Source organism: Sinocyclocheilus anshuiensis, unplaced genomic scaffold (assembly GCF_001515605.1).
Source record: "Sinocyclocheilus anshuiensis isolate Anshui unplaced genomic scaffold, SAMN03320099.WGS_v1.1 scaffold2542, whole genome shotgun sequence".
NCBI lineage: Eukaryota > Metazoa > Chordata > Actinopteri > Cypriniformes > Cyprinidae > Sinocyclocheilus > Sinocyclocheilus anshuiensis.
The window spans coordinates 38,455-50,575 of record NW_015549697.1 but is presented as its reverse complement, the minus strand read 5'-3'; the positions used below and the strand labels follow the sequence as shown (position 1 = coordinate 50,575).

The 12,121-nt window shown below is 39.1% G+C and overlaps 1 protein-coding gene across 1 annotated transcript in view; it reads left to right on the top strand.

Moving 5' to 3' along the window:
• Positions 1 to 12,121, top strand: part of LOC107660492 (neuronal acetylcholine receptor subunit alpha-9-like) — a 28,392-nt gene that overhangs the window by 11,942 nt on the left and 4,329 nt on the right. The window contains exon 5 of the mRNA XM_016449811.1: positions 4,564 to 4,915. Coding sequence (XP_016305297.1) covers positions 4,564 to 4,915 — 352 coding nt within the window. The remainder of the gene's footprint in view (positions 1 to 4,563; positions 4,916 to 12,121) is intronic.

Below are 12,121 nucleotides of genomic sequence, written 5' to 3'. Positions count from 1 at the left end.
CAATCACAACAGGCTTGGCCAGCTGACCAATCAGAGCAGAGTAGGCTTATGGAAGGGAGGGGTTTGCTCAGAAGTTGCTTGGAACGAATCGTTTATTCGTCTAATATTAAATGTATATTCTGAGAAAATTACAATGTTTTCTGACCTTAGATGCATTTAAACCTGTTGTAGGGGACTCCAGCACAATATTAGGACACTTTAAAACACCATATGACCTGCTCTTTAACAAGCAGAATCACCAAAGAAGAAAATCACAATTTCTAGTCACCATTATTGTGATCAGTGTTTACTTTAGTTGGGCTCTTGATCCTTGACTTTTTAATATTACATTTTATTTGGATGGTTTAACTGAATTGTAACAGCCAAAGAGCAAAAGTCATCAGGTGATGCTGATTATGTTCTAACCTTCTTTAGTTCTTTCTTTGTTGATTACAACAGCCTTTTGGTTCCACAGCGAACGATTCTGTAGTTTCTATACATTTTGGAAGGGTTTCTTTTAGGCACTAAAAGGATTTTTTTTTTAGGCACACACAAGACATAAAGAATCTGCATATGAATCTCAACAATGGTGACAAACAGCATATTCAGATCTGAACTCTGAACATCACAAAACAAGCTAATTCATGATTATGAAGGTGTCATGTCAGTCTTATGCACACCCCTTCAAGTAAAGTGTAACCATAAAAAGTCACATAAAACACCAAAAATAAAAGAAAATAGTAAGAATAAGAGAAATTACAAAGACAATTCTGCTCATAATTTATTCATGCCGCAATGCATGATGGGAGTCATGGATGAGTTTTGATTGGCTACAACATGCTTTTTTGATGGTCACCATTGGTATAATTCTCACTCTGATTCCTGATGTTTGTGTGTCTAAATTAGATACAATTTTTTGATCAAAATAAGTTTTAAAAACATCTGTCTGATTATACTGAAAATGTCAGCTCGTACATTGCTCACAGTGTTGATGTAACCAACAACGAAAATCTAACTCAGTTATGCAGGTCACTGCACGATGATTATGTCAAAACATAATCATCACCATCTGATAACTTTTGTTCTTTGCAAAAGTCTTATAATTCAGTTATAGCAGACAAATAAAATGTAATATTAAAAAGTTAAGAGGGTTGATCATAGCAAAACATAATCATCACCACCTGATGACTTTTGCTTTTTGCAAAAGTCTAACTGTTACAACACAGTTACAGCAGCCAAATAAAATGCATTATTAAAAAGTCAAGGGTCAAGAGCCCAACTAAAGTAAACACTGACCACTATAATGGTGACTTTAAACTTTGTTCTTTGGTGATTCTGCTTCTTAACATCAGGTGTCTTCAATAAGGGTCAATCATCACTGTGATGTGTCACAATGAATCTCTTAATTACCTCATTAACTTTAACACAGCTTCAGTGTTACTTTTAACACTCTGTAGTGTGGACCAGGGGCGTAGCCATCATTTCAGAAGTGAGGGGGACAGAAATGTTACATATATATATATAATAAAACATCAGATCATGCACAGACTATACTGTCTCTTTGAATTTAAATCTATATTTATTCACACAGCTCTTGAAAACCTCTATGCGAACACACTTGCCCGAAAAAGTGCGGGGGACGAATTTACGTGATATTAAAAGTGGGGGGGACACGTCCCCGCGTCCCCAGCGTAATCTATGCCCCTGGTGTGGACACATATAGACACCCAGCAGTGTTAATTTAACACCGGGGATTTTGCTGTGTAGGAAAAAAGAGTCAGAGAAAATAAAATTGTTGTACAAACTGTACTTATTTTTATTCGTCTTGTCAGGATACAAAACACAATAGGAAAAAGTGTCAGAGAGAGAAAAAAAAATAAAAATGTAGGTTGTACAAAAATAGCCTATTAGCTATTTTTATTCGTTTTGTCAAAATACTAAATTCATTTGACATTTTTCTGTTAACACAGTAGGAAAAGTGTCGCAGAGAAAAATAAATAAATAGGACATCTGTCATTTAAAATTATAGGCTAAACAAAATATAAACAAACCCGAGTTGAACGTCCTTCAAGGACAGCACATCCACACTTTTGATTTTTGATTGTGTGGGTAAAAATTGGCTTGGGTGGACAAAATTTGGGCTGGTTTAGGGTCAGTTTGGAGGTTTTCAAACATATAAATTGGTTAACAAACAAGCCCAAGTGTGCATACATATACTGCATCCAATCAGTCATCACGATGTTACTAAACATGCACACGGCAAAGACGACTGGTGCTGATTTTGACGTTGTGGCCGCACTTTTAGCCAATCACTAGGGACCAGCAGACAGACGTGATGATTCATGAGTGACGGGTTTTTAATGCGATACGGATCTGATTTTGAATGTATAACTGTATAAGTGACCATATATGTCTAAATATTGCATGGTAAAGAGAGGGAGAGTGTTTTAACTCTCAAAACATGAATTAGCTACACCTGTTGAGGGAGAGATGACACGAAAGCTCTAATATCACTGCAACTCCGAAATCAGAGCACAGTTAAATTATTTAATCAAATCTATTTATATCTATATGATCCTGTCTTTTATCTTTAAACAGTCCAGATTGACAGCTGCTGGACTTGTTAGTTTTGACTGTGCAAAGTTCTGTAATGTTCTACAATAAGAACTTCCCGAAAGACTTCCTCTAGTTCTGTGTGAAATTATAGAGCGACACAAATTTTTGTCGGATTATCGTACAGTAGGCTATGCATCAATGAATGAAACGATTTTTACTGTCATGGTGTGTGCATAAACGAGTGTAAAAAACCTAATTACGTTTTTTTTCCCGATCACTTATATTTGGCACTTTTTTGCATTTAAATTCTGATTGTTGACATTGAAAATGATGCATGTGTTTTTTCGAGGGTATCGGTTAATTTCTTGATGGCCAATTTGACAGTGTCTGCTTGCATATTTTAATCATATTTGATAATTCTCTTTAATGTATTTGCCCCGATTTGATCTATGGTAAATTTATCTAACGTATTTTGTCGTCATTATTTTGTTTTAAAGAGGTCATATGATGCTGCTAAAAAGAACATTATTTTGTGTATTTGGTGTAATGAAATGTGTTTATGCGGTTTAAGGTTAAAAAAAACATTATTTTCCACATACTGTACATTATTGTTTCTCCTCTATGCGTCGATTTTTACAAAGCTCATCGGTCTGAAAAAGCGAGGTGTGCTGTGATTGGCCAGCTATCCAGTGCGTTGTGTAGGGCTGCCACTAACGACTATTTATATTTCGATTAATCAATCGACTAATTTATCGATTAATCTAAACTATTAATTTCTCACAAAAAATCAACAATTTTACTTAAGAATATTTTATTAAACCAAAAGAAATCCAAATTTCTATGAAATCCTTTTTTTAAAGCAAAAGTAAAGTGCAACATAGAGTACAAGAAGCAAGTGTCCATCTCATAGTCCAAATCACATGGCGGCGGCAACAACAATACTACAGCGAGAATAAAAGTTACGCCTTCTTTCTTTGCGTGAACATTTGGGCGGCGTTATGCAAATCTTCCCACATAGTGACGTACGTAGGTATGTGGGGGCGTGTTTGAACGAGCCGTTTTAGGTAGGCGTGGCTGACTCTTAACTTTTATAAAGAATATCTCTTTGGATTTGAGACTTTAGTCTTTGCAACTTTACAGATCTTCTTTATGCACCATGAGCTTGTAACACTCCAAAGAGAAAGGAAAAATTTAAATCGCATCATATGACACCTTTAAGGAGTTTAAAACGGCTCTTATCAACCTTGATAGACATATTCTATCACATTGTTTTGACAGTTAAAGTTTTGGGCGGTTTTTTGTTGGAGTGGGCGGGTTTTTGTGAGCTTTTGGACTGGAAATCGTCCATCCAATCTGGCAACACTGAGTGCAGGCTGTACCGGTGGTCAATAAGAATAAAGCGCAGATAAGCTGTTCTGAATGGACGTTGGGAATGGGATATTGTTAGACAGCCCGCTACCGTTCAAATTACACCAGAGTTACCGACCGCTACTGTGTTTTATTTGGGAATTTAATCCCGCGGCGCAAAAAAATCTGGTCGGGTCCCGCGGGAGAGCCGCAGGAATGCAGACCTAAGTGGAGGGTGAGTAAATGATTACAGAATTCTCATTTTTGGGTAGACTATCCCTTCAACAAAAAGATGAAATAAATGTAACAGTAAATGAAAAAGCTTGACATACACTGAATATATTGTAGGTGTATGCTGTTAGTCAGTACGTCCTCAACATCTACAGGTTATGAAGTGAAATCAGAATACTTACAAAAACACAGTAAGGAGGAACATTACCAGTTGTATATAATGTATAGTGGCTGGACCGCTGTGTCATCTTCATGCATGGGAACCTCATTTCTCCTCATAAAAAACATAACAAAAATAAATGGAACTTTTAAAGAAGAAATCATTATACATTAAAATGATATATATAAATAGATATCTATATGTAATGTAAATGAAACCCTGTTATACAGATGGTAGTTTTGGAACTGTGAATTTGTCCCCTACTAAAAATCCCATCACTGTAACCCCAGGTGGATATCAGAATGGGAATGGAGAGTGGTGACCTTTCAGACTTTGTGGAAAACGTGGAATGGGAGTGTCATGGCATGCCGGCCGTTAAGAACGTCATAATGTATGGCTGCTGCTCTGACCCGTACCCTGACATAACGTACACAGTCCTGCTCAAGCGGCGTTCTTCCTTCTACATCTTCAACCTTCTTCTGCCGTGCTTCCTCATCTCTTTCCTGGCTCCACTGGGTTTCTACCTGCCTGCTGATTCAGGGGAGAAGGTCTCACTGGGGGTGACGGTTCTGCTGGCTCTGACTGTATTTCAGCTGATGGTGGCTGAGAGTATGCCACCTTCAGAAAGTGTTCCCCTAATTGGTGAGTCTACAGTAGAGCAGAATTTTTAAATATTTGGATAGGTTTTCTCTTCCTTTCTTTTTATTTCTCTCTGGCTAGAGAATATTGTCAATTCTGTTAAAATGCTAAATGTGGTTCTGTTTATACAGTTTGGATATAAACAAAAGTGACAACCATATGCTGTAAAGTGACTCAACTTCTAGACTTCTGTCATTGTCACTATGGTTAAAGCTGCAGTCCATAACTTTTTTTTGGTTAAACATGATCCGAAATCAATATTTGAGCAAGTACATAACCAGCCAGTGTTCAAAACATAGCGGTGATAGCATAGTTGATAGCGGATTGTAATGCAGAAAGGACTATGTGTTTATGAAACACATGTGAACAGGGCTGTACGCAGGTTTTTATAAATACAGAGGTCCCAAAATCGAAATTGGTAGGGGGGTTGGGGGGCATGCTCCCCTGGGAAAATTTAGATTTTCCTGACCTACATGTGTGCATTTTAAGATGTTTTAAGTCTCATAAATTGGATAATAATATAGGTTCAAAACCAAGTCAGTGGGCAGTAGTAGCATAAATTATTTTTCAAGATAACAGATTCTTAAACATGAGAATCAGATTAAACATTGCAATGAATGATCCATGCTACAAACTGGAAATAGAGAAGATATAGTTTGTTTATGTTTAAGAATTTAATAAACTCAGTTATAATTATCCTGATAGCCTTCAGTAAAATCATGTGTCTAAAATGATTAAACATTAAGTTTTTTTCTTTTCTATTCACACTAATAGAAATTAATCTTTTCCAATAAGTTTAAATAGATTTTTACATTTTATGGGCATTTTTACCTTTATAAAGCCATTTTTTTTTCTAAAAGTGTCCATTATCTTTTGAGTCAAATTCTTATATTTAATCAGTGAATTAGAATAATAAGACATTTGGGCTTTTACCAAGCAAATGAAATCAACACAGAATCTGCATCTGAAGTGGCATTTAGATGTATTTACACACTGTTTAGTGCAAGACATGAATGCATTTAACCTGCAATTACAAATGCATAAATAAAGCTTTTATATATTAAACATGAAACGTTGAATACTGTTATTTGAAGTGATTTAAAACATGAAAAAAAAAATAGAAAAAATAGTCGAAATGTGAAATTAAAACCACCAATAGGTGGCAGCAAATCACTGTTAATAAGTGAGTCATTGCGATTGACCCGAATCATTTTAACAGTTGATTCCTTCAGGATCGAAACACCTTCATGTTGCTCAGAGACGCAAAACTGTGCTGTGGCTGTGTATGGAATTATTTTTGTTGGCGAAATAGAGCAAAAACAGGCAATATGCTGTCTAAAACGTAAGCCTCTTAATGAACTTCCTGTTTATTGAGCTGTTGTAAAAAATCTATATAACATGGTAATTTTTGGAGAAAAACTGCACTCTTCGTGTGAAATTGATTAACTATATGAAGTGGTATAAAATAAATACATTTTCTGCCCCCATGTCTTAATTTGTGATCATTCTAAATTAATTTTAATAGACTGAATCATGCAGTGAAAGAACACACTCTGATGCGCACACGCACTAGCTCAGACTTCATGTAATGTACTTGTGCACTCTCTACTGGTGTTTTGAATGGTTTTTGTGTTACGGGTCCCGGCCGCGGAACACGTAGGCAGATTAAAAGTACCTGAATTATCAGGAGAAACAAAAGCACAGCGTGCTTTCTCTGGTGGCCAGAGCTGTATTGATTCAAACTCAGTCTTAAGTGGTGATAATTGATAGATGACTGTGTGTACAATAAACTCTTCTTCACATCATAAATAAATAAATAAATATTAATAACAAAACAAACATCGCAAGTGTGAATACACAATGGTGTATCACACACTCCCGAACAAAGAAAAGATGGCTCTTGCCAACATATTATTTCATCATAACACCTCTTTTATCTTCAGTCTTCTAGTACCCGATTGTCATAGGAGGTACCCAAAATGGAAATTTGACTTGTGGTGTAAGGATAGAATAAGGTGTACTAACGTAAGGTGCAATGTGGTAAGGTGTAATGTGGTAAGATGATAACCCCCAAAATGGTGTCTGATTTATCTCATAAGTCTCTAAATTGTCGGATATGACTGAATTGTTGTCTGACCTAGTGTTTCATAAGTTAACCTAGGTGTGGGTCTTCTGTCATGTGTGAATCTTCGGACTTGACTTGTTTGGTCAATTTCATCTGAACTCAAGGTAGGTATTTTGAGAACTTATTGCTTAGGTATATCACCTTCATCTATCTGACTACATTCTCCCTCAACCTGTTCCTCATCTTCTTCAGATCATGCCCATGTCAATTGTCTTTCACAGGTAAATTCATTCTCATCAGGAAGATTACAGGTAAGTCTCTCATTTTCTGTAGGTTGTTCTCTCCAAATCTCTGTCTGTTTTCTTGGTCTTTCTCTTTCAGGTTGTTCACAGGATCGTCGTCGCAGAGTATCACAGGTAGGTTTCTTGTTCTCTCTAGGTTGTGCTCCCATGGTCTCTGTCCACTGTCTTTGTCTTTCTCTTTCAGGTTGTGTATGGTATCGTCATTGTGGAGGATCACAGGTAGGTTCCTCGGCAGGTTGGTTAATAGTAAGTCTTTGGTCATTCTCTTGGGTGTCTCGTACCCTTAGCCAATAGTAGTTCTCATCATCCTGTTCCTCATCACTATCAGAGTCACAGGGTGATCCCGTCTCGTTTTGTGGTCTTGTTTGGTTTCTCTCGGTCCTCTGTTTAGATGCTCCCTCTGGAATCTCTACTCGTAAGTCTGATGCAGCAGATTCCTGTGTAGAACTCTTGATTTTGAGCTGTCCATCACTGCGACCACTCGGTAAATTGGTCCATCATTTATCTGCTCCTTGACAATGTATACAGTTTGCTCCCAATATGATCTCAATTTTCCCGGTCCACCTCTCTCACTTAGGTTTTTCACGAGTACTCTGTCACCAGGCTGAAGAACAACTCCTCTGGACTTCCTGTCATAGTACAGTTTCCCTCGGGCACTTGAGTTCTTACTGTTCTCTGAGGCAATTCGGTAAGCTTCTGCCATTCACTCTGCCCACTGTTTGGCATATCCTCTTGGATCGTTACTTTTCTCTCCGTTGGTCACGTTGAGCAAATGATCAATGGGTAATCGTGGGTGTCATCCATAGAGAAGGTAAAATGGTGAGTATCCTGTCGCTTCATGTCGTGTGCAATTGTATGCATGCAAAATCTGTGGTAGATGTTCCTTCCATTTTTCCTTTTCCTTCTCTGCCAATGTTCTCATCATCTGGAGCAGTGTTCTGTTAAACCTCTCAGCAGGATTGCCCTGAGGGTGATATGGAGAAGTTCTTGAATGGCTCATTCCTGACAATCGGCGCAAGGTTTTGAAATTCTCAAATTCTCGACCCTGGTCATGATGTAGTTTAGTTGGAAATCCAAACCGGGGAATGAAGTCATTGAATATTCTTTCTGCTGCTGTTCTTCCAGACTTGTTTTTAGTCGCATATGCCTGAGCAAATCTTGTAAAATGATCCACTAGAATTAGTATATATTCATAACCTCCCCTGCTGCGTTCCAGATGCAGGTAGTCTATGGATATTCATTTGAATGGGCAGTTAGTACTTATACTACCCATTGGAGCTCTCTCGTGTATCTCTGGCTTCTTCTGTTTGATGCAAGGACATTTTCGTGTAACATATATCTTGATGTCTTTCTTCATGAATGGCCAATAGAATCGGTCCCTGGCAAGGTGTACTACTCTCTCCACTCCCACATGGCCCATGTCATCATGTAAGTGCTGGAATACTATCTGCTTGTATTGAGCTGGTAGGACGAATTGATGTCGTTGCTCAGTTCTTCTGTACAATAATCCTCCCTCCAGGTGTAGTCTTGACCATTCGTGCATTAGTTTCTTTACAGGTCCACTGGCTCTGTGCCTTATGTCATTAGTGATGCTTGCATTGGACTCTTTCATCCTAATAATCTCACCAATAGCTGGGTCCAGTCTCTGTGCCTTCCGCAGTTCATCATGACTTAGCTTTCCTAAGACTTCACCAGCATCACTCTGCAGTTGATCTTCCTGGGCCGAGTTAAGAGCAGCGACCCAAGCAACATCTTTTTGTTCGGCAGCCCTAGTGCCCTCCCATGGGGTTTTGACGATCTCCCTAGACAACTCTTCTGTGCACTCTGTGATGTATTGGTTGATGTCCAGTGGGCACCGGGAAAGAATATCCGCATCAACATTCACCTTTCCAGGTCTGTACTTGATATCAAACCTGAAGTCTGAGAGTTCTCCAACCCATCTATACCCCACAGCGTTGAGTTTGGCAGTACTTATCATGTAGGTCAGAGGGTTATTGTCTGTATAAACTGTGAAGTGCTGGGCATAAAATAGATAGTCCCGAAACTTTTCACAGATTGCCCACTTCAATGCAAGGAATTCGAGTTTCCTTGAATGGAGTCTGTAATTCCGCTCTGCCGGTGTCAGTGTTCTTGACCAATATCCGATGACTCTCATTTTGCCAGCCTGTCATTGATAAAGTACCGCTCCAAGTCCTTGCTCTGAGGCATCTGTATGAAGTGTGAAAGGCAAGTCAAAATCAGGATACGCAAGGACAGGTGGAGTAGTCAAAGCTTCAACTAATCTGCACAGTATCCTTTGATGTTCTTCCTTCCACTCAATGGGTGTTCGTGATGGTAGTTGAACATTCTTCTTTCCATCTGCCTTAGGATTTGTTTTGACAGACCCCGTCCCTTGTTTCACTTGCAAAAGATCATATATCGGCTTGGCAATGCGAGAGAAATCCTGGACATATGATCGATAGTAACTAAGAAATCCAAGCATCCTCCGGACTTCTCCAACTGTGGTAGGTTTCTTTGCTTTCCAGGCTCGTTCAGCATCCAAATCTTTAGGGTCTATCCTGACTCCTTCAGCACTGACCAGTCGCCCAACGTATCGCACTTCTTTCTTGAACATCTTGCACTTGGTCGGTCTTAGCTTGAATCCATATCGCTGTAAAGCTTGCAACACCTTCCGTAGTACTTCCACATGTTCTTCAAAAGATTTAACATAGCACAAGATATCGTCAAGGTAAGGGATACAGCATTCATCCCGCAGGGAGTCCAGCATATCTTCCATACTTCGTTGAAAGGCAGCAGGTGCATTAGTTAACCCAAATGGAATTCGTACCCACTCATAAAGGCCCCAAGGAGTAATGAAAGCAGTCAGATGTCGTGATCCCTTGCAATAAAGCCTTGGTGATAAGCTTTCCCTTGATCCAAAATCAAGAACCAGCTATACCCTCCCAACGTGTCAGTGAGGTCTTGAATCCGAGGCAGGGGATGCCTGTCAGGGACGGTTTTCTTGTTGAGTAGTCTGTAGTCAACACAGATTCGAAGGGTTCCATCCTTCTTTCTGACGCATACCACTGGCGCAGAGTAAGGGGACTTTGACTTTACAATCCAACCTCTGGCCAAGGGCTCTTTATGCAGTGGCTTGGGAACTGAGGAATATGATCTTTGAACAGGAATGTTGTCAATCAAGTTGATGGACATTTGCAAACTTGGGACACAACCCACGTCTTCGTCATTGCATGCTAATGCCCTAGACTCTTCGTACAACATTCTCTTTGTTGTCCTTTGTTGCTCCTCAGTCAAGTGACTTAGATCCACAGGTGGGTCCCAATGCTCGGTCACTGTAATCCTGCTGCTGTTGGCTCCTTCTTGTCTCTCTGCACTGTTAACTTCCACAGGAACTGATTCTGTTATTTGGTCAGTCTTCACAATTTTCTTAATGGACTGTATGCTCCTGATTGTCATTCGTCGTGGTAAGGTAATGTCATAGCTGGTATGGTTTCCTATTGAAATGCTAATGAATGGCCTTTGTCTCCCACAGACTTTCAGCAGTCCATCTCCAAGATCAGGTCGTTCAAGCTGTGGGTTATGTACATTAGACTCGAACAAGATGGCAGGGTCTGACAATTCAAAATCTAAAGGTATTGAACATTTTATGTGTGCCAGTTGACCCGAAGGAATTACAACATCCTGACGTCCAACTTTGACAGTGGTCTCAGTGTCACAGGATGGCTTTTGTGTCTGTATAAAGTTTACTATCACTTCAGCCTGATCATCTCCAATTTCCATGGCTCCCATTAGCAACGTAGTGATTGTTGCAAGAACATTTGCACCACTAGTCTGTCCTTTGACCAACTGTTCAATGATGTTAAATCCCAGGAGGGGTCGCTCAAGGGCCATTTTACCCACCAGGAAAGGAACTTGAATGGCTAGTTGTGGATCACTGTTGCCAGGGAGATTCACTGTCGCCTCAACCCACTCATCGAATGGTAAGACATCTCCATTAATGGCCAAGACATGAAAAGGTTTGGACCCCATCATTTCGCTCAGAGGTCGTAAGCAGAGGCGGACAAAGTACACAACTCCATTACTTAAGTGAAAGTACAGATACTGCTGGTCAAATATTACTCCATTACAAGTAAAAGTTGTAAAGACAGATTTTTACTTAAAAGTACAGAAGTACTTGCTTTTAAAAGTATTTAAGTACCAAAAGTAAATTTCCTTTTTTATGTCAATGCACTGTTTTATTATTGTTGTATGTAATACAGTGCCTTGCGAAAGTATTCATTTTTTTCACATTTTTTGTTATGTTGCTGCCTTATGTTAAACTGCTTTAAAGTACTTTTTCCCACATCAATCTGCACTCCATATACCATAATGGCAAAGCAAAAACAGAATTGCCACAACTTCGTAAATTTATAAAAAAAAAAAAAAAAAAAAAATGAAATAAGTACATTGCATAAGTATTTATACCCTTGACTAAATATTTCGCGGAAGCACCTTTACAGCCTCAAGTATTTTTTTTTTGATGCGACAAGCTTTGCACATCAGCATTTGACAATAATCTGCCATTCTTCTCCTCACCTGTTCACCTCTCAAGCTCTGTCAGGTTGGATGGGGGCAGATGCACATTTTCAGGTTTCTTCAGAAATATTTGATTAGGTTCAAGCCCAGGATGGAGCTGGGCCACTCAAGGACATTCACAGAGTCGTCTATAAGCCACTCTTGCTGTGTGCTTAGGGTCATTGTCCTGTTGGAAGGTGAACCTTCTGCCCAGTCTGAGGTTCTGAATTCTCTGGACTGGGTTTTCATTAACCTCAATTCCATGCATCATGTTTGAAGGGAACCAGC